General features: G+C 48.8%; 1 protein-coding gene across 3 annotated transcripts; it reads left to right on the top strand.

Annotated features, from left to right (window-relative positions):
• The first annotated feature begins 4,219 nt into the window (after positions 1–4,219).
• LOC130042511 (C->U-editing enzyme APOBEC-1-like) lies at positions 4,220–22,211 on the top strand. 3 transcript variants are annotated; one of them, XM_056134692.1, is made up of 6 exons: positions 4,220–4,399; positions 5,048–5,520; positions 8,033–8,060; positions 11,735–12,129; positions 17,342–17,460; positions 20,700–22,211. In XM_056134692.1, exons 2-6 carry the CDS (start codon positions 5,505–5,507, stop codon positions 20,841–20,843), a joined length of 702 nt encoding a protein of 233 aa, XP_055990667.1. In that variant the 5' UTR covers positions 4,220–4,399; positions 5,048–5,504; the 3' UTR covers positions 20,844–22,211. The 3 variants fall into 3 exon arrangements, with proteins under 3 accessions (XP_055990667.1, XP_055990665.1, XP_055990666.1); XM_056134690.1 differs by having other exon boundaries at positions 5,026–5,520; XM_056134691.1 differs by having other exon boundaries at positions 4,220–4,430; positions 5,026–5,520.
• Positions 22,212–23,147: the final 936 nt, after the last annotated feature.

The following is a 23,147-nucleotide window of genomic DNA, read 5'->3' as shown; positions in this document are numbered from 1 at the left end:
AAGGCAGGAAATCCACTGACTGCCATCAAGTGTTGGTCCAAAACCAAAACAATTTTTTTTTTTGCTTTTTGGGTCACACCCAGTGATGTTCAGGGGTTACTCCTGGCTCTGTACTCAGGAATTACTTCTGGTGGTGCTTGGGGGACCCTATGGGATGCCGGAGATTGAACCCAGGTTTGCTGCATGCAAAGCAAACGCTCTCTCTGCTGTACTATCACTCCAGCCCCCAAAACCAAAACAATTTTTGAAGATTTATTTATTTAGGTTTTGGGACCACACCCAGTAGTGCTCAGGGAGTCATATGAGGTACCAGGGATAGAACTGAGGTTGGCCACATGCAGGCAAATGTCTTACCTGTTGTCCTATTGTTCTTGTCCCCCCAAAACAATTTCTAAGGGCCTGGAGAGATAGCATAGAAGGCAGGGTGCTTGCCTTGTGTACGGCCAACCTGGCTTCAGTCCCTGGAACCTCAGTGTTCCTGATTTTCACCAGGAGTGATCACTGAGCACAGTCCCATACTCACTGTCATGAGTAAACCCTGAGCACCACCGGGTGTGGCTGAGAAACCAACACACACACACACATACACAAACAAAAAAACCTACCAAAAACAATAAAGAAAAAAAAGCCTAAAATTTTTATTGTATTTTAAATAGATGTATATTTTTTATTGAATGACAGTGAGATACACAGTTACAAAGTTGATCATGATCAAAAAATCCTGCAATTTTTTTTTTCTTTTTGGGTCACACTTGACGATGCACAGGGGTTACTCCTGGCTCTGCACTCAGGAGTTACTCCTGGCAGTGCTCAGGGGACCATATGGGATGCTGGGAATTGAACCCGGGTCGGCCGCGTGCAAGGCAAATGCCCTCCCCGCTGTGCTATCTCTCCAGCCCCAACCCTGCAATTTTAAAAAATAAAGATGATTCCAAAGACCATGTGGGCAAGACACTAAGCTTTCCTGGTTCTCTCTCTGTGTGCCCTTATTGATGAAAGAACCCCTTGAAGCGGGCATGAGTGATGGGTTAGTAAGAAAATTTGCCCCAACAATAGGCCTGGCAAAAGCAAAGTGGGATATTTATTAGAGCTGCATGGGCCACATTAGACGCAGCAGAGAACTTCCTAAGAGGGAGACCTGCCAGGATATTTTGGGGCGAACTTTTTAAAATTTATTTTATTCAGCTTTAGGAAAACACCTGGCAGTGCATAGGGCTTACTCCCGGCTCTGTGCTCAGCGGTCACTCCAGGTGTGCTGGAGGAATCCATGTGTGATATTCGGAATTAGACTGAGTCTGGCCACTTGCAATTTTTAGGTCACATCCGGTGATGCTCAGGGGTTACTCCTGACTCTGCATTCAGGAATTACGCCTGGAGGTACTCGGGGGACCATATGGGATGCTGGGGATTGAACCATCAAACCGGGGCCAGCCGCATACAAGGCAAATGCCCTCTTGGCAATACTATCACTCTGGTCCCTAATCCCTGTTTAGTCCCTGTACTATCTCTCTGGGCTGGAGCAATAGCACAGCGGGTAGGACGTTTGCCTTGCATGCAGCCGACCCAGGTTGGATTCCTCTCAGAGAGCCCGGCAAGCTACCGAGAGTATCCTGCCCGCATGGCAGAGCCTGGCAAACTCCCCATGGCGTATCACAATGGAGATGTTACTGGTGCCCGCTCGAGCAAATCGATGAACAACAGGTGGACAGTGCTACATCTCTCTCCAACCCTTGGGAGCTCTCATTATCCTTATGGGAGGAAGTTTTATTTCAGGAATATTGTGAGTTTGGGGTTCTGTAAGTCGGGGATTTTGCCACTGACCGTTAACTAAATGGAGAAGTTGTTGTAAATTCTAAGTTCATTTGGGTCCTTGATTGTGTCTCAACAGTTTCACCTTTGTGTAAATTGGAGGACCTTTCTCCCCCCGAAGCCCCCACAGGAGTGATCCCTGTGATGGAACCAGAAGTAAGCCCTGAGCATAGCCAGGTGTGACCCAAAACCCGACCAAACCAGCTTCTATCTGATTTGCCCTAGAGATAGTACCTGCTTCAAGTTGCTGACCTGAGCTCTGACTCCCAGCATCTCATAGGGTACAGTTAGGTGTGGCTGACAAACCAACCAACCAATAAAGGGGGAGGGGGTGTCTTTCATGGGATTTGAGTCAAAGCATGTTTGTAAATTGTGGACTTAACCACAGTGAAATTATTTTCTTCTCAGGGGCCAGAGTGAACGCACAGCAAGGAGGGAGTTTGCCCTGCATGTAGCTGACCTGGGTTCAAATCCCAGCATCCCATAGGGTCCCCTGAGATCTCCAGGAGTGATTTCTGAGCACAGAGCTGGAGTAACTCTGATCATCGTCAGGTGTGATCCTAAATAAATAAATACATTAACCACTCTAATATAAGTAGAACAATAATTTTCATTTTCTCTCTTATTCATGCTTGCTTTTTTTCTTTCTTTCTTTTTGGGTCACACCTGGCGATGTTCAGGAGTCACTCCTGGCTCTGCATTCAGGGTTGACTCTTGGTGGGTCTCAGGGGACCCTATGGGATGACAGCGATCTAACCCTGGTTGACCATGTGCAAGGCAAATGCCCTACCTACTGTATTATTCTCCAGTTCAGTTCATGGTTTGTTTGTTTGTTTGTTTGTTTGTTTGTTTGTTTTGCTTTTTGGGTCACACCTGGCGATGCACAGGGCCTACTCCTGCTACTCCTGGCTCCTGCACTCAGGAATTACCCCTGGCGGTGCTCAGGGGACCATATGGGATGCTGGGAATCGAACCTGGGTCGGCCGCGTGCAAGGCAAACGCCCTACCCGCTGTGCTATCTCTCCAGCCCAGTTCATGTTTTTTTGATTATTGAAAGAACCCAGGTTAGGGGGGTAGAGACAGAGCAATAGCAATAGTACAATAGTACCTCAATTAATAATTTTCCTCTCAGAGGCCAGAGTGAAAGTACAGAGGAAAGGGTGCTGACTTTGCATGTAGCCAACATAGGTTTGATCCCCGGTATCCCATTGGGTCCCCCCGAGTCCCACCAGGACTGATCCCTGAGCACAGAGCCAGGAGTAAGCCCTGAGCACCACACTAGTTACGGCCACCAAACAAACAAAAACCCAAAATGATCTCCTTTTTGCCCTGTGCTCAGATACGCTTCAGGGGACTGTACGGAGGCTGGCCCTGATTTCTTTCTTTCCTTTTGTCAATACTTTTATCTTTTATTTCTTTTTGGGTCACACCCGGCATTGCTCAGGGATTCCTCCTCCTAACTCTGCACTCAGGAATTACTCCTGGTGGTGCTGGAAGGAGTTGGGGGAACTATATGAGATGCCAACGATCGAACCCGGGTCGGCCACGTGCAAGACAAATGCACTCCCTACTGTCCTATGGCTCAGGCCCCTGGCCCTGATTTCTCTTCAATGGTAAGGCCTGTCCAGCCGTGGCTAGCCCTGGCTCACTCCTGGCTGTTCGGGGGACCAGGTGGAATCGGGGATCAAACCTGGAACTCCATCATAGACTGGTGGCTCCAGACCTCAAAGCTCCCCCTAACCCTCCAGTATCCCACCCCCAACTCCCAGGATTTCAGGCTCCAGAAGTCAGGCCCTTGCCGAGTTTCAGCTCTTGAGTGCCACCACCAGGGGTCGCTTTTGAGCAGAGGACAAGTACGATCCCCTCCCCCCGCAAAAGGCAAGCCCTAAACCCTAGAAACAACAGTAGGGAAATCCCTAAGGGGTGTGGCTCCAAAATCAAACACGAAATAAAATTAAAAAGTAGCAAAGAGGGGGCTGGAGCAATAGCACAGCGGGTAGGGCATTTGCCTTGCAAGCGGTCGACCCGGGTTCGATTCCCAGCATCCCATAGGGTCCCCTAAGCACCGCCAGGGGTAATTCCTGAGTGCAGAGCCAGGAGTAACCCCTGTGCATCGCCAGGAATCTCCAAAGCTGCCTAAACGCGAGACCTGCCAATGCCCCCCAAGCCCCCCCCTTCCCCCTCATCCCCCACCCCACCTCCTGTGCCAGCTCTCGGGGTCCCATGGACCTTAACTTCTAGAGGACCAAAAATTGCTACACAAATTACCTAAGAAGCCAAAGTCCTCCTGATTGTATCTAAAAGCAGTGTCACAACTCCACCTCTTTGTTTTTGTTCTGTTTTGGTTTTGACCACAGCGGTGGTACTCAGGGCTCAACCCTGGCTCTGCGCTCAGGAATCTCTTCCTCCTGGCTGGCCCCGGGAGCCTGTGGGATGCTGGGGATGGAACCAGAGTCAGCGATGCAAGGCGAGTACCCTCCCTCCTGGTACTGTCTCTCCAGCTCGACCCTCCCCTTTCTTGAAGGAATTTGAGGCAAAGAGAAAACTAAGGGGAAGTTATCGAATGAGTGAATAAAAGCCCAGAAAGCAGGTGAGCATCTTCCTGATGGACAAAAAAAAAGGTGAATTCTCTCTTCCTGGTGCTTGCTTTTCTCTACACTGAGGGTTGACAGATGGGCCTAGGGGTGGCTCAGCGTGGGAGAGCTCTTGGCTAGCATAAGTAAACCCCTGAATTTTATTCCCTGCACTCCAAATAAAAGGTAAAAAGGTACAGGTAAAGGCCGTCCCGTTGATCGTCGATTTGCTCGAGCGGGCCCAGTAACGTCTCCACTGGAGACTTTGTTGTTACTGTGTCTGGCATATCGAATACTCTCGGTAGCTTGCCGGGCTCTCCAAATAAAAATTTAATTTTAATAAATAAGCAATGGGGGGTGGAGGGGGGTGGAAAGATAGCACAGCAGGTAGGGCGTTTGCCTTGCATGTGGCCAACCCGGTTCGATCCCCAGCATCTCATAGGGTCCCCCGAGCACTGCCAGGACAGATTCCTGAGAGCAGAGTCAGGAGAAACTTGGGTTCGAACCCTAGCTCCCCATATGATCCCTCAGCCCCCACAAAAGTAATAAGGAATGAGGATCCGTTTATTTTTGTTGTTGTTGTTGTTGTTGTTTTGTTTCACACTCCACAATGCTCAGGGTTTACTCCTGGTTTGAAACTCAGGACTCACTCCTGGCTGTGCTAGGGGACCCTATGGAATGCCGGACATCAAACCCAGGTCGGCTACGTGCAAGGCAAAGGCCCGTCCCACTGTCATATGGCTCCAGCCCCGGAATGTGGATCAGTCTGGCTTTACCCTTCATTTGAAGGAAAAGAAAAGAAAAAAAAAAAAAACCCTGAATGGCGATGTCACCGGAGAGAAATTTGGAGTTAGCCGGGTCTTCAACGAGCTACAGTATAGGATTTGTATTATTGGCACTATCAACCTCCTTCCACTGCCCCCTGACTGATACCAATTCTGAAAGCAAGCGTCCTCCTGATTAGCTGCCCCAGCTATCGACCTAGAATCTTCCTGAAACTCAGCAATGAGTCACCCATTGCTGAAGCACATAGCTGTGGTGACACTTAATAAATTGGCATGCGGCCACAGAAACTTTGGCACAAAGCATATCACTAGAGAACGCGACCAGTAGAAGAACGCTATGGCTTCTGGCAGAGGTAAGCAGTACTGGAAGTTCCATAGTCTCTTCTGGGCTGTGTGTGTGTGTGTGTGTGTGTGTGTGTGTGTGTGTGTGTGTCTGTCTGTCTGTCTGTCTGTCTGTCTGCCTGTCTGTCTGCATGTGGGAGAATTTTTTTTCCCCAACTTTTCTGCTTCTTCTTCTATCCATATTCTTCTGAAGTGAGATGATTTTTGTATCATTATTGTTATGACGATTGCTTATACTGCTGTTCACACAAAAATTTTGTTCAGGTGACACTTAAGTCAATGTTTTCGCATTGTCAAACCTTGAACCGTACCAGTGTGAAAATAGCCATCTGAGGGGCTGGAGGGATGGGATGGTCCAGCAGGTTGGGCTCTTGCCTTGCATGCGACTGGCTTGGATTCAATCCCTGGCACCTTGGGTTCAATCCCTGGCACCTTGGGTTCAATCCCTGGTCCCCCAAGCACCGCCAGGAGTGATCCCTGAGTGCAGAGCCAGGAGTAAGCCCTGGTGGAGGTCTTGCCTCCCTCCCCAATGGATAAGTTCCTTGATGAACAGAGGGTATTGGAAGAGGAGGCCTTGCTCAGAGGAACTTATCCAGGGGACAATTGGCAACTCGATTTCATGCGGATGGCAGGCGCTCGGACGTTTGGGGTATGACTATCTATTTGTTCTTTTTCTTTTTTTCTTTTTGGGTCACACCCGGCAATGCTCAGGGGTTACTCCTGGCTCTGCACTCAGGAATTACTCCTGGCAGTGCTCAGGGGACCATAAGGGATGCTGGGAGTTGAACCCAGGTCAGCCGCGTGCAAGTCAAACGCCCTACCTGCTGTACTATCACTCCAGTCCCCTATTGGTTCTTGTACCCTGAGCATTTGAGCATTTGTCATTTGCTTTTCTGATCTCTACTGAGAAAGCGAGAGAGAATGGCTTGGTGTTCCTATGTACGTTAGAAAAATCTGGACACAGGAAGTCATTTTCTATCAACCAAGAAGTTGTTCCTTTCCATTTTTAGAACGGAAATGGCTATGGCATTTTATTGCTACATTACTCTACCTTTTGTGTTTTCTCTAGCAGCAAAATCACTTCACCCTTCACCCTTGTTAAGTAGGAGAGGACCCTTTTTTTAAAATTTTTTAATTTTTTTTTAAAAATTTTATAGTGAAACTCCATGAGGTACAGTTGTAGATTTACAAATTTTTGTGCTTGGGTTTCGATTATACAATGATCAAACACTCATCCCTCTACCAGTGCCCATTTTCCACCACCAAGGATCCCAGTATCCCTCCCACACCCATCCCCCCCATCCCACCGTGCCTCTGTGGCAGGGCATTCCCTTTTTTTTTTTTTTTTCACTCCAATTTGAAGAGTAATTTTATTTTGTTTTAAAACATAATTGCATTTTTTTCCCTTTATATTATTTTATTTTTTTTAAAGTTGTAGATTTACAATTTTTTGTGCTTTGGTTTCAATTATACAATGATCAGATACCCATCCCTCCACCAGTGCCCATTTTCCACCACCATGGATAATATCCCTCCCACCCCCATCCCCCCACCCCACCCCACCCCGTCTCTGTGGCAGGGCAATCCCCTGTGTTCTCTCTCTCCTTTTGGGTGTTGTGGTCTGCAAAAGAGGCATTGAGTGGCAAACATGTTCAGTCCATAGTCTACTTTCAACATGCATCTCCCCTCCTGGGAGGATCCTCCAAACACCCTTTATTTGGTGCTCCCTTCTCTATCTGAGCTGCCCTTTCCTCTAGGATACCCGGCTGGCCTCTAAGTTATGGAGTAATCCTCCTGGTGCTGATCTCAGCTATTCTTGGGTATTAATCTCATACTTTGTTACTTTATATCCCCCAGATGAATGCATTCCCTTTTGTTCTCTCTCTCCTTTTGGGTGCTGTGGTTTGCAAAAGAGGCATTGAGTGGCAATCATGTTCAGTCCATAGTCTACTTTCAACATGTATCTCCCCTCCTGGGAGGATCCTCCAAACACCCTTTATTTGGTGCTCCCTTCTCTATCTGAGCTGCCCTTTCCCCTGGAGTGCCCGGCTGGCCTCTAAGCCATGGAGTAATAGGAGAGGATCTTTTACTCCTCCAAGGTCTGGTCTTTTTTTTTTTTTTTTTTTTTTTGCTTTTTGGGTCACACCCAGTGATGCTCAGGAGTTACTCACTCAGGTGGGATGGGGGAGAGAGAGAGACAGAGAGAGATAGAGAGAGACAGAGAGAGGGAGGGAGGGAGGGAGAGAGATCTTCGAAGAATTTGGGAGAGAGAGATCTTCGAAGACTTTGGTTGGGTTGCCCAAACCTGCATGCAAAGCATGCACCCCTGACCATTGAGCTATCTCTCTGGCCCCTCCTGCTTTACTTGATGCAATGCATAGCTTTGGTCCAGTTAATTCAGGGCAAAACATCTTTTAACTCCATTTCCTGTATGGTTTGCTGGTTTAGAAAATGCAACCCTCCCCCTCAGTACCTTCACGTACATGTGGATGTTGTCTGATACGATCCTCTTTGGGCCCACAGGTTCCTTGGCTGAGGATCCTACCTTGAGGTGAGAGACAGCCCCACTTTGCACTTCAAGCCCATCTTCACCCTTGAACGTGCGTCTCCCTTGTCTCTCTGTCTCTGTCTCTCTCTGTCTCTGTCTCTCTCTCTGTCTCTCTCTTTCTTTGGATTTTTGGGTCACACCCGGCGATGCTCAGGGGTAACTCCTGGCTCTACATTCAGGAATTACCCCTGGCAGTGCTCGGGGGACAGGCCACATGCAATTCAAATGCCCTACCAGCTGTCCTGTCGTTCCGCCCACCCCCCTCTCTGTCTCTCTGATTACTTACTTGTTCTTATGAGCAGGTGTTCTCTCTAGAATCCATGTTTCCTTCTTTCTCCACCCCCACTCTCATCTTTCCAAATACGTATCCATTCAATAAAAACTAGCTTGCTTTTTTTTAAAAAGTTTCTGTTTCACTTCACTTAATCACTTAACTTCCCGTTAGTCGTCGATTTGCTCGAGCGGGCGCCAGTAACGTCTCCATTTGTCCCTGTCACGTGCTAGTGTAGCCCAATGGCATCTCTTCGCTCCGGGAACATGGAGGGCCTCAAACCGATCGTTCATGATCTTGACAAAGAAGTCTGACCATCTGGTAGGTGGGCGGCCACGCGGTCTCTTGACATCCCGTGGAATCCAATCAGTAACAGCTCTAGTCCAACGGTCGTCTTTAAATCTCATTACGTGACCAGCCCATCTGATTTTCGACACCTTGGCAAATGAGACAGCGTCCCTGATCCTTGATCGTCGACGGATGTCAGAACTCCGGATTCGTTCTCTCATTTGAGTGAAACGTGATATTCCAAGCATAGCTCTTTCTATTCTTCTTTGGGAGACCTGAATGGCGTTCTCATCTTGTTTGCGTAGGGCCCAGGTCTCTGAGGCATATGTTAATGCAGGAAGAACAGTGGAATCAAAGAGATGTGCCCGGAGCCGGAGGTTCTTCGTCCTCTTAGCTATTTCTTCGACGTTCTTGAAGGCGTTCCAAGCCGCTCTCTTCCTCCTGCGCAGCTCGGGTGCCAGGTCATTTGTCATGTTGACCTCTCGACCTAGGTACACATAGCTGTTGCATTCGGAGATGGTCGTTCCATTGAGAGCGAATGGGGCGTCAGGAACAAGGCTGTTTCTCATAAACATTGTCTTCGTAAGATTCAGCTGTAGTCCTAGCTTTCCACACTCACGGTCAAAGTCGGCCAGCATTTGTGCCGCTTGGCTGATGTTTGGTGTTATTAAAATAATGTCATCAGCAAAGCGGAGGTGGTGTAGTTGCCGACCATCTATCTTCACTCCCCTTCCTTCCCATTCCAGTCGTCGCATGATGTTCTCGAGGGTGGCACTGAAGAGTTTTGGTGAAATGGTATCACCCTGCCGCACCCCTCTCTTGACATCAACGATCACTTCTTTGTAGAATGGTGAGATCCTGGTAGTGAATCCGCAATAGAGCTCACGGAGGATCCTGATGTATTGGGCTTGAATGCCCTGATTGGCTAGGGCTTCAATGACCGCTTCCGTCTCAACAGAATCAAAGGCCTTCTTTAAATCAATGAACGTTAAGCAGAGCGGCATCTTGAACTCCCGAGAAACCTCAATGAGCTTGGTTACCGTGTGGATATGGTCGATGGTGCTGAATCCTTTGCGGAACCCTGCTTGCTCGCATGGTTGTCCTTCATCTAGTGTTCTGCCAATCCTATTCAGGATGACTCGAGTGAACAGCTTGTAGATGACAGACAATAGGCAGATCGGGCGATAGTTGCCAATGTCATGGATGTCTCCCTTCTTGAACAGTAGTACGGTCCTGCTGGTTTTCCATTGGGACGGAACCTTGCATTCAGACAGGTAGCGAGTGAAGAGCCGAGCCAGTGTATTGATGAGTACTGACGGCAGGTTCTTCAGGTGTTCAGGTCTGACCTTGTCTGGGCCGGGTGCTGTTTGCTTCTTTACCAACGAAATGGCGTGTCGGATTTCGGAAGGGAGAACGTTAGGAACAACATACCCATCCTGTGGAATTTGGTATGTCGGCAAGTGGACATGGCTATCGAAGAGATTTGAGTAGAAGTCATGGATAATCTTCTCCATTGCCGTTCTGGAGGATGTGATGGATCCATCAGGACATCGGAGGGCAGTCATCTTGGTCTTATAGTTGGCGAAGGACAGGCGGGCGCTACGAATACTTTTCCCGGCTTCTGCCGCATCTACCAGTACTTCTGCTCTTCTCTCTTTGAGGTCTTCCTTGATCGCATCTCTGCACTGCTTTGCGAGCTCGGACGTTAGCTTGCGGTTGCCTGAGGCATGCGCCAAACCACGCTGGCGAATTAGCTCAAGAGTTTTCGAAGATAGGCGACTTTTTGTGGCTATCTCTCTCTTGGCTATCTTTCTCCACCCCCACTCTCATCTTTCCCAATATGTATCCATTCAATAAAAACTAGCTTGCTTTTTTTAAAAAGTTTCTGTTTAAAAAAAAAAATGATGCTGGGGCTGGAGCAATAGCACAGTGGGTAGGACGTTTGCCTTGCACGCGGCCGACCTGGGTTCGATTCCCAGCATCCCATATGGCCCCCTAAGCACCTCCAGGAGTAATTCCTGAGTGAATGAGCCAGGAGTAACCCCTGTGCATTGCTGGGCGTGACCCCCCCCCAAAAAAATTTTAATTTTTAAAAAATTTTAAAAAGGATGCTGACTGAAGTGATAGTCCAATGGGGAGGGCGTTTGCCTTGCTCGTAGCTGACCTGGGTTCGATCCCCGGCATCCCATAGGGTTCCCCAAGCACCACCAGGAGTGATTCCTGACTGCAGAGCCAGGAGTCACCCCGGAGCATCACCAGGTGTGACCCAAAAAGCCAAAACTAAGAAAAAAATACTGATGTTCACATACAAGACATTAAATTTAGCCAAGAAAAACTGTGTGTGTAAGCGATGTAAAAATATAGCTTTCCTTTTTTTTTTTCTTTGTGGTCCCACCTGGTGATGCTCAGGTGTTACTCCTGGCTCTGCACTCAGGATTTACCTCTGGCCATGTTCAGGGGACCCTACAGGATGCTGGGGATCGAACCCAGGTTGGCCGCATGCAAGGCAAATGACCTATCCACTGTACTATCACTCCAGCCCCAAATTTCCTATTTTCTTTGATTACCAAAATCCCATATTTTTTTCTCTTTTCTACCTTATTCTTCTTAAGCATCACTTTATAAGTTTTAGACTTTTTTTTTCTTTTTGGGTCACACCTGGCGATGCACAGGGGTTACTCCTGGCTCTTCACTCAAGAATTACTCCTGGCGGTGCTCAGGGGACCCTAGGAGATGCTGGGAATCGAACCCGGGTTGGCCGCATGCAAGGCAAACACCCTACCCACTGTGCTATCGCTCCAGCCCCAAATTTTATACTTGTTTTTGGTTGTTGTTTAAATTCATTCCTCTCCAGGGACTGGAGAGATATGGGTTAAAAAAAAAAAAAAGCTTATGTTATGTGTATCTAATCTGAGTTCTATCCCTGGCACCACATATGGTCCCTTGAGCCCACCAGGAGCACAAAGCCAGGAGCAATCCCTGAGCACTGTTGGGCGTGCCCCCACCCCTACCAAAAAAGCAAAAAAGAGGTGGGGGGAATGAGGTGGCTGGCAGAGTCCCACTCGGATGACAAGCTCCCACATGGGTGTAATTTTTCTATTTCTGTTTTCTATTTCAGGAGAAAGATTGAACCCTTGGAGTTTGTGAATTTCTTCGACCCCAGACAGCTCCGGAAGGAAGCCTGCCTGCTCTACGAAGTCCAGTGGGGCAGTAAGAGCAAATGGACGCACACAGCCAGGAACACCACCCAGCACGTCGAGATCAACTTCCTAGAGAGGCTGACCACAGAGAGGCATTTCCATCCCTCAGTCCGCTGCTCCATCACCTGGTTCTTGTCCTGGAGTCCCTGCTGGCAATGCTCCAAGGCTATCCGAGAGTTTGTGACTCAGCACCCAAGTGTGACTCTCGTCATTTATGTGGCACGACTCTACTGGCACAGGGATGAACAGAACCGGCAAGGACTTCGGGAGCTCATTAACAGTGGAGTGACCATCCAGATGATGAGAATCCCAGGTACAGGAAGAAGCAAAAAAAATCTTGGGGGGGCGGGGCTGTAGCAATAGCAAGCGGGTAGGGTGTTTGCTTTACATGCAGCCGGTCCGAGTTCGATTCCCAGCATCCCTTTTGATCCCCCGAGCACCGCCAGGAGTAATTCCTGAGTGCAAAGCCAGGAGTAACCCCTGTGCATCACGGAGTGTGACCCAAAAAGTCAAAAAAAAAAATCTTGGGTGTCCATGACACTGTCAGGGGGGCTTCATTTCAGGCCAGGGAAACAGGAAACGGTGATCCCAGAAGGAATATGATGAAGCACTGTCCTCCCGTTGTTCATTGATTTGCTCGAACGGGCACCAATAACATCTCCATCGTGAGATTTATTGTTACTGTTTTTGGCATATCAAATACATCACGGGGAGCTTGCCAGGCTCTGCCGTGCGGGCGGAATGCTCTCAGTAGCTTGCTGGGCTCTCCGAGAGGGACGGACGAATCGAACCCAGGTCGGCCGTGTGCAAGACAAACGCCCTACCCGCTGTGCTATCACTCCAGCCCAAAAGGGAGATTGAAGTAAAAGTCCACATTAATAGGAGAAATTTTAGGAAACCATCAAAACTATTGTTTTGGTTTTTTTTTATAATTTTTTTTTAAATAGTGAGACATCATGAGGTACAGTTGCAGACTTACACATTTTTGTGCTTGGGTCTCAATCATACAATGATCAAATACCCATCACTCCACCAGTGCCCATTTCCCACCACCACGGATCCCAGTATCCCTCCCACCCCCCATCCCCCATGTTTTGGTTTATTTTTAACCCTTTTTCCTGCCCTGACCACTAATGTATCTCAACCATCTTCAAGTGAGATGCCATTTTAGGAATGCACAGTGGGGAAGCATTGTGGGAATATTTACACACACACCCCCCAAAAAATAGGCCAAGGAGGCAGAAGATATAGTACAGTGAATAAAATGCTGGCATTGGATGCAGCTGACCCAGGTTGGATCCTCACACGATCCTCCAAGCCTACCAGAAGTGATCCCTGAGCACAAAGACAGGAATAAGCCCTGAGAACTGCCAGGTATGGCTCCAAAACCAACAATATCTAAAGATATAAATATAGGGAGATAGGGGCTGGAGCAACAGTATAGAGGTAGGGCGTTTGCCTTGCACATAGCCAACCCCGGGTTTGATTCCCAGCATCCCATATGGTCCCACGAGCACCGCCAGGAGTAATTCCTGAGTGCAAAGCCAGGGGTTACCCCTGTGCTCACCGGGTGTGACCCAAAAAGTTTATAAAAGCATATACTATATATATATATAATTTATGTAGTGACCAATCAGACAACTACCATAAGGATAGAGGCACGTGCATTCAGTCTTCCTGGGCTTAACACCCGGCACAGACTACAGGTTCCTGAGTACCAAAAGTGACCTCTGAGCACAGAGCTGCTGGGTGTAACCCCAAAAAATAAAACAATGATAAAAATAAATAGGTTTTGGTTTGGGGTCCACACTAGGTGATACTCGGGGCCTATTCTTGGCTGTTGGCTAGCAGAGCTCAGAAGAGCAGGTGGAGTGCAGAGAAATGAACCTAGGTTCACTGTGCGAGAGGTAAACACTTTACTGGCTCTAATATGGCCCCCAATGGGTGTTTTATTAAGGGACAGGGGATGGGATGTCTGGGAGCCACATATGGCTGTGCTCGGTGGACCACATGCAGTATAAGAAATAGAGCAGGGGCTGGAGTGATAGCACAGCAGGTAGGGGGGGTAAGGCATCTGCCTTGCACATGGCCAACCCAGGTTCGATTCCCGGCATTCCATAGGGTTCGGCAAGCACCACCAGGAGTAATTCCTGAGTGCAGAGCCAGGAGTAACCCCTGAGCATCATTGGGTGTGACCCAAAAAGACAAAAATAAAAAGAATTCGAACATAGGCCAACCACATACAGTACAAGAATTCGAACCAAGGTCATAAGCACACGCTAGGTGTGCAGCTCTGCCTCTGGGCTGTCTCTTCAGTCCTGAGGCTTTATTTATATATATTTTTGCATGTGTGCTGTTTGCTTTTGGACCACACTGGGCTGTGTTCGGGAGTTATTCATTCGCTTAAGGGCCAGGGGACCAGGGGTTGCCAGCTGTTGAACTTGGATGGTCTGTGCAGAGCATGCGCTCAACCCTTTGAGTTTCCAGCCCTGAAGAAAATTTTCTTTGTGGGGTTGGAGAGAGAAGACAAGGAACAAGATGCTTGCCTGGCATGTCACATACCCCGGTTTCATCCCCAGCAGTCCATATGCCCCCCCCAGCCCCCCACCCTCCCCCATTCTGTTATTATTCCTGAGCACATCACCAGGGATATCACGATCATGATCACGACCATCCTGTTGTTCGTTGATTTCCTCGAGCAGGCCCCAGTAACGTCTCCTTCATCCTAGCCCTGAGATTTTTTAAAAAGTGCCATATTCAAGGCTCTTTCAGGGTTAGGAGAATGAGATCCATCATTGTTGCTGGTATTTGGCATATTGGGTACGCCACGGGGAGTTTGCCAGACTGCCGTGTGGGCAGGTTACATTCGGTAGCCTGCGAGTTTGTCCAAAGTAAGAATGAGATAATAAGATGTCGCACAGCCGCAAATTCCTCTGCCTTTGTGGCCTTTCTTCCTCTGCTGGTACCTTCATGCGTGTGGAGAGTGGTCTCAGCATGGTGGTGGCTGGTTCTGGAGGTCTTCGGTTGCCGGAGCCCTGGTCAGGGCGGGGAGGGAAACTCAACCTGCTCCTCTCCAAGGGGCCCCGGTGAGGACAGCCAGGCCCGGGGACAGGAGACTCTGCGCTGTTCTCTTCCGGGAGCTGGGTTTTATAGTCTATGGGTCTTGGCCGTTGATGGGATTACAGGGTGCCAGGGGGCCAGTTGGTGAGTGTGACCCCTGCCTACTGGAATATGGAGGATCTGGGTGGAGAATGCTCAGCCCCGATCTGAGCAGGCTTGGAGATCTCAGCCCCGGGACCCGCATGCCTTTGTTCCTCTGCCGGTATATAGCCCCTACAGATCTGGAAAGATTGTACAGCAGGTAGGGCGCTAGCCTTGCACAAGGTCAACCAGGTTTGGGGCTGGAGAAATAGTACAGTGGGGAAGGCATTTGGCCGACCTGGATTCAACTCCCAGCATTCCATAGGGTCTCCCAAGCACCACCAGGAGTAATTCCTGAGTGCAGGGCCAGGAGTAACCCCTGTGCATCGTCAGGTGTGACCCAAAAAGAAGGAAAAAAAAAGGAAAGGAAAGGTCAACCAGGTTTTATCCCTGGCACCTGGCACCCTCTCTGGGCCCACCGGGACCGTCAGGAGTGATCCGTCAGGAATGATCCGTCAACTGAGTCAGGAGTGAGCCCTAAGCATAGTTGTGGCCGCAAACGAAACGAAACCGAAACAAGAATAGTACCATTGGGTGTTACTCACTCTCTCTGGATTATTTTCCTTTTCATTTTTCTTTTCTTGGAGTGGGGCCACACCCCGGAGCGCTTAAGGGCTAATGTTTGCCACCTGCTGACCCAGTGAGTGCCGGCTGGCATTAAGCCCAGACCTCCTGTGTTAAAAGCAGGTGCTCTTCCTTTGGACCTTCAACCCATTGTGCTCGCTTGGGCCCCTGAGTTGTTTTTTGCTTTTTGGGGGGGGGGGGTCCTAACCCAGCACTCATTGATCACTCCTGGCAGACTCGGAGACCCTGAGGGGTATTGGGGTTCGAACTTAATTTGGCTGCATACAAGACAAGCACTCTGCTCACTGTTCTGTCTCTCCGGGTCACCGGAGTTCAGTTTTTCTTTGTTTGTTCGGCTTTTTGGGTCACACCTGAGCCCAGCGGTGCTCAGAGGCTCCTCCTGGCTCAGGAATTACTCCTGGTATTGGTCGGGGGACCATATAGGATGGTGGGGATCCAACCCAGGTCAGCTGTGTGCAAGGCAAATGCCCTCCCTGCTGTGCTATTACTCGAAACCCCTGAGTTGGTTATATTTTTTTCTTTTTGGGTCACACCCGGTGATGCACAGGGGTTCCTCCTGGCTCTGCACTCAGGAATTACTCCTGGTGGTGCTCAGGGGACCATATGAGATGTTGGGAATCGAACCTGGTTTGGTAGCTTGCAAGGCAAATGCCCTACCTGCTGTGCTATCGCTCCAGCCATGCCCTCTCCTCCCCCCAACCCCGCAGTTATTTTTAAGATGCACTATCTTAAAGTAAACTTCTGTCTCTGGACTCAAGGTGAACTCAAGGAGTAATTCCTGGCAGGGTTCAGGGAATCCTATGGTACCAAAGATCAAACCTGGGTCAGCCATGTGCAAGACAAGCTCCCTACCCACTGTACTCACTCTTCAGCCCTCTGTCTTTTTTTTTTTGACTAGCAAACTGTGCTCAGGGTTTACTCCTGGGGTACACACATATGAGGGGGGGAGGGCATATGCGTCCCAGGGAATCAAATTGTGCTCTAGCACGAGCAAGTCAGAAGGCAACTTTATTTATTTTTTTTTTCATAATTCACTTGGATTTATTTCAATTTTCACTCATTACACTAAACAACATTGCAAAGGTTATTTAACTTCTGTCTCTTTCCCATGAGGAGGATGATAGTAACAACTTACTGATAATAGGTGATAACACCCCCAAAAGGGTAGGAAGTATAGATCTTTTTTAATATAACTAAAACACATATTCATAAGCTCTAATTTTGTCTTGGGTCACAATTCTTGCTTCTAGTAAACATGAATACTCCATAATATGATTTGTCATATCCAAGTAACTAAGTAAATTCATTCTTTTCTTTTTTTATTAAAAATTTTTTTAATAGTGAGACATCATGAGGTACAGTTACAGACTTACACATTTTTGTGCTTGGGTTTCAGTTATACAATGATCAAATACCCATCCCTCCACCAGTGCCCATTTCCCACCACCACGGGTCCCAGTGTCCCTCCCACCCCCCATCCCCCCGTCCCACCCTGCCTCTGTAGCAGGGCATTCCCTTTTGTTCTCTCTCTCTTTTTGGGTGTTGTGGTTTGCAAAAGAGGCAATGGGTGGCAATCACGTTTGGTCTATAGTCTACTTTCCGCATGCTTCTCCCATCCTGGGAGGATCCTCCCAACAAGAAGGCAACTTTACCCCTGAACTATTTTCTCCTGCAAGTTGGGGTCTTGAAGTAAATTTCCATTGTATTGATTGAATGACATAAACTGTGCGTTTCCTTAGAGTATGATTACTGCTGGAGGAATTTCGTGAACTACCCACCTGGGGGAGAACAATGCTGCCCAAGATATCCGCCTCTGTTCCTGGAACTGTACACATTGGAACTCAACTTCATAATTCTAGTAAGTGATCACAGAGCAGACTTTGTTGCCCAAACGGTTCCTTCTGCAAACTTCTTTCCTGTTAACTTTGGGTTTTTTTTATTTTATTTATTTATTTATTTATTTTGCTTTTTGGGTCACACCCAGCGATGCATAGGGGTTACTCCTGGCTCTGCACTCAGAAATCACTCCTGGCAGTGCTCAGGGGGACCCTATAGGATGCTGAGAGTCGAACCCGGATCGGCCGCATGCAAGGCAAATGCCCTACACACTGTGCTATCACTCCAACCCCGTTTCCTGATAACTTTGATACATACATCCCTCACCACCTCTTTGCCATGCACATACAGACGGATTTTATTGTTGTTTTTTCTTCCAGTCTTTGAGTCAAAGCCTGCACTCAGGGGTCACTCTTGAACTCTGCACTTAGGAATTACTCCTGGCAGTGCTCAGGGGACCGTATGAGATGCTGAGGATGGAACCTGGGTTGACATATACTTGAAAGCGCCCCACACACTATACTATCTCTGCAGCCCCCAGAGTCAGTTATTTTAACTAGTTGGCCCATTCAAAAAATTATGAGGCTTGAGAGACAGTACAGTGGGAAGCCATGCATACACCCAACCTATGTTCAATTCCCAGCATCATATATGGGCCCTCAAGCCCTGCCAGGAGTGTCTCTGAGTCAGGAGTAAGCCCTGAACACCTCTGGGTGTGACCCCAAAACGAACCGAAAGTACAGCAAGTAGGGCATTTGCCTTGCATGCAGCTGACCCCGGTTTGGTCCCCAGCATCCCATAGGGTCTCCCAAGCACTGCCAGGAGTAATTCCTGAGTACAGAACCAAGAGTAACCCCTGAGCATCACTGGATGTGACGCAAAAAAAAGCCCCACCCCAAAAAATTAGCTTTGAGGGGCCAGAGAGATAGTACAATGGGTAGGGCACTTGCCTTGCACATAGCAGACCAAGTTTGATCCATTGCGTTCCATCTGGTCCCCCGAGCTCTCCAGAAGTGATGCCTGAGCACAGAGTCAGGAATAATCCCTTGAGCACCTCTGAGTATGGCCCCAAACCCAAAATAAATAAATAGGTCTTAAAACAATAACCTTGTTTTACATGGAGAGTATCATGCTGAGTGAAATGAGTCAGAAGGAAAGGAGCAGATATAGAATGACTGCATTCATTTGTGATATCACTGTCATCCTGTTGTTCATCGATTTCCTCGAGCAGGCACCAGTAACGTTTCCTTTGTCCTAGTCCTGAGATTTTAGAAAGTGCCACATTCGAGGCTCTTTCAGGGTCAGGGGAATGAGACCCATCATTGTTACTGGGTTTTGGCATATCGAATACGCCACGGGGAGTTTGCCAGACTCTGCCGTGTGGGCAGGATACTCTCGGTAGCCTGCCATGTTCTCCAAGAGTAAGAACTAGATAATAAGAGGTCATGCAGCCTTCCAGAGCTGGATTTTATAGTGTCTGGGTCTTGGCCGTTGATAGAATAACATGGCGCCCTGGGGCAGTTGGTGGGTATAACGCCAACCTACTGGAAGATGCGGGATCTGGGTGGAGAAGGTCCAGTCCCGATCCGAGCAGGCTTGGAGATCTCAGCCCTGGGTCCCATATGCCTGGGTTCTTCTGCCGGTTCCTTCATGCGTGAGGCTCTTTCGAGTTTGTGGAGAGTGGTCTTAAGCATGACTGTGGCTGGTTCTGGAGGTCTTCAGCTGCCGGGGCTCTGTTCGGGGTGGGGAGGAAAACTCAATCCGCCCCCCTCCAAGGGGCTCCTGTGAGGACAGCCAGGTGCAGGGGCAGGAGACTGCACTGTTGTCTTCCGGGAGCTGGAAAATATATTTTAATATATTTGTGATATTAAAATACATATATATATAACATATGTCGCCCGCACGGCAAAAGCCCGGCAAGCTACCGTGACGTATTTGATACGCCAAAAACAATAACAAGTTTCACAATGGAGACATTACTGGTGCCCGCTCGAGCAAATGGACGACAGTGCTACCGTGCTGCAACTCTCAGAGAGCCCAGCAAGCTACTGAGAGTATCCCGCCCACAGGGACAGAGCCTGGCAAGCTCCCCATGGTGTATTGGATGTGCTAAAACCAGTAACTGTAACAGGTCTCATTCCCCTGACCCTGAAAGAGCCTCCAATCATTGGGAAAGACTGGTAAGGAGAGGCTGCTAAAATCTCAGGGCTGGGACAAATAGAGACATTACTAGTGCCCGTGGGCTGGAGCGATAGCACAGCAGGTAGGGTGTTTGCCTTGCACGCAGCCAACAGGGCTGACCGGAGTTCGATTCCTCCTTCCCTCTTGGAGAGCCCAGCAAGCTACCGAGAGTATCCCGCCCACACGGCAAAGCCTTACAAGCTACCCATGACGTATTTGATATGCCAAACACAGTAACAAGTCTCACAATGTTACTGGGCCCACTCGAGCAAAAACGATGAACAACGGGAGGACAGTGACAGTGACTGGTGCCCGCTCGAGTAAATCGACGAACAACAGGATAACAGTGATACAGTAATATATGAAGAAGAATATCTATGGCCAGGGAAAACAGGGGCTAGGAGGACTGGTCAGTGGTTGGAACTAACCACAAGTGTGTGTGGGGCTGAGGGTCGATAAGATAGAGACCAGTATGACAATAATAGCTGGGAATGATCATACTGGACAAGATCTGAGGGTTAAAAGTAGGTAAGGGGGGGGGCACTGGAGTGATAGCACAGCGGGTAGGGCGTTTGCCTTGCACGCGGCCGACCCAGGTTCGATTCCCTGCATCCCATAGGATCCCCTGAGCACTTCCAGGAGTAATTCCTGAGTGCAGAGCCAGGAGGAACTCCTGTGCATCGCCGGGTGTGACCCAAAAAAAAGCTAAAAAAAAAGTAGGTAAAGGGATATTGTTGATAACCTTTCAGTATCAATATTGCAAACCACAAAGCCCAAAAGGAGAGAGAGAGAGAGAGAGAGAGAGAGAGAGAGAGAGAGAGAGAGAGAGAGAGAGAGAGAGAAGAAAAGCATCTATCATAGCAGGCAGGGGGTGAGGGGGTGGGAGGTGGGGGGTGATGGGAGGGACCCTGGGGACCCTGGTGCTGGGAAATGTACACTGGTGGAGGGATGAGTGTTGGCATACTGTATGACTGAACCCTAATCAGGAACAGCTTTATAAGGGTCTATCTCACAGTGACTCCATTTAAAAGTTAATTAATTAATTAACTAAAAATAACCTTGTTTCTTTATTTGCAACAGGGTCTTCCTCCCTGCATCAAGATTTCAAAATTAGGGTGGGGTCCGTTTGCCAATTTCAGTGTTATTCCTCAAAACCATCGTTCCCCTATGACCCCTCCCCTGTTTGGTATCTACAATATTGTAAAGCGTTTTCCGATGACCTGAAGACAAATACGATCATCCGCATGTATATGGTTTCAAGACTGGGCATTGGTGATCCATGGAAGAATCAAGATTCACCCTCCTCCTTTTATTTTTCCCTCACGAAGAGGATCTGGTAAACCAGGAAGGAACCCCGCCCCTCCCCCCACCCATCCTTCCACCAAAGCTGAAACCAGGGGGCTGGAGCGATAGCACAGCGGGTAGGGCATTTGCCTTGCACGTGGCTGACCCGGGTTCAATTCCCAGCATCCCATAGGGGTGCACCCCCTGAGCACTGCCAGGAGTAATTCCTGAGTGCATGAGCCAGGAGGAACCCCTGTGCATTGCCGGGTATGACCCCCACCCCCCAAAAAAAAATAAAGCTGAAACCAGGCCTAGAGAGTTCATGAAGGGGTCCAGGGGTTTGCCTTGCACACAACCAACCTGGTTCAATCCCCACATAGGGTCTCCGGAGCTCCCAACCCCACCTCAGGAGTCACTCCTGAGCACAGACCCAGGAATAATCCCTGAGCACTGGCCAGAGGGGACTTCGAAAAACAAAACTTGAAACAAGACCCCACCCCCCAAAAAATGGGGGGAAGGAGATGTACACACGTTTCCTCCAAGAAAACCTAAACACAGCCGCCAGGTCCGGGCAGAGGTATTCATTATCACTCCTTCTTGGGGCAAAGCAAGTCAAAATCACAACGAGATATCCAGAAGAGTGAGTGATCTGTATGGAAAAGACTGGAAACAATGAGTGATGGAAGGGGACTCTCAGAGACTGCTGGTGATACTCTTGTCTGGTTCGGTCTCTTTGGAAAAAAATGGCTTGGAGACATTTTGCAACTTTATGAATAGAATTTCCATAGAAAGGACCCAGGAGAAGACAAAAACATTCATCCTACGAGAACTGGGTGCTGAAAGTCGGTAGAAGGATATACGTGAGGGGCTGGAGTGATAGCACAGCGGGTAGGGCGTTTGCCTTGCACGCAGCCAGCATGGCTGGCCCAGGTTCGATTCCCAGCATCCCATATGGTCCCCCAAGCACCGCCGGGAGTGATTCCTGAGTGCATGAGCCAGGAGTAACCCCTGAGCATCGCGGAGTGTGACCCAAAAAGCAAAAAAGGATATACGTGATAACTTTATGGTACCATAAACCATAATAAACCAAAAAGGCGGGGGAAGGAGAGAGGAGAGGGGGAGGGAGAAGAGAGGAGGAGGAGAAAGAAGAGAGCGGCAGAGAGAAAGAAATGAGGATGAGAGAGAGGAGAGAGAGAGAAGAAAGTCTGGTCAAGGCAGACTGGGGTAGGGGTTGGCAGGAGGGAAACTTGGGGACATTGGTGGTGGGAAACGTACCCTGGTGAAGGCACGGGTGTTGGAACATTGACTGATGAAATCCCATCAGGAACAGCTTTGTAACTGTGTATCTCACGGTGACTGAATTAAAGAATAAAGAAATGAATCCTAAAAGAAATACGTTCCCTGGTCTTCATTGCAGCACTGTGTGCATTAGCTGAACTCCGAAAACACCCCAAGTGACAGGCCACGCAGTAACAAGAGACTCTTCGCTAGCTAGAAAGAGCCATGTTTGGGCAAAGGGTATTCGGACTCATCTGGAGAAAGGATGAGCACCAGGGGGTGGCCACCCAACGGGCTGCCCAGGGACACGCTGTTGGGCTCAAAGTGACACACAAGTGCCTCCTGCAACTCTGCGATAAGTTCCCTCACCCCTTCCTTGGCCTCTGGAGGAAGCTGTTCTCTCTCTCTCTCTCTCTGTCTCTCTCTCTCTCTCCTTTCTCTCTCTCCTCTCTCTGTCTCTCTCTCCTCTTTTTGTCTCTTCATCTCTCTCCTGTCTCTCTCCTGTCTCTCTCTCTGTCTCTCTCCATGTCTCTCCTCTCTCTGTCTCTCTCCTCTCTCTTTATCTCTCTCCTCTTCCTCCTCTCTTTTTCTCTCTCCTCTCTCTCCTCTCTCTGTCTCTCTGTCCTCTCTCTCTATCTCTCTCCTCTTGATTTCTCTCTCTCCCTGTCTCTCCCTCTCTGTCTCTCTGTTTCTCTCTCTCTCCACCCCCTTCTCTCCCCTTCCTCAAAATCGCTTAATAAAAGTCGTTTATTTTAGGGGCTGGAGAGATAGCACAGAGGGTAGGGCATTTGCCTTGCACGCGGCTGACCCGAGTTCGATTCCCAGCATCCCATATAGTCCCCTGAGCACCGCCAGGAGTAATTCCTGAGTGCAGAGCCAGGAGGAACCCTTGTGCATCACCAGGTGAGACCCAATGAGCAAAAAAAAAAAAAAAAAAAATCGTTCATTTTACTTTCCTGTTTGTCT

Source organism: Sorex fumeus, unplaced genomic scaffold (genome assembly GCF_029834395.1).
Source record: "Sorex fumeus unplaced genomic scaffold, SorFum_2.1 ptg000101l, whole genome shotgun sequence".
NCBI lineage: Eukaryota > Metazoa > Chordata > Mammalia > Eulipotyphla > Soricidae > Sorex > Sorex fumeus.
This window is presented reverse-complemented; position numbering and strand designations above follow the sequence as displayed.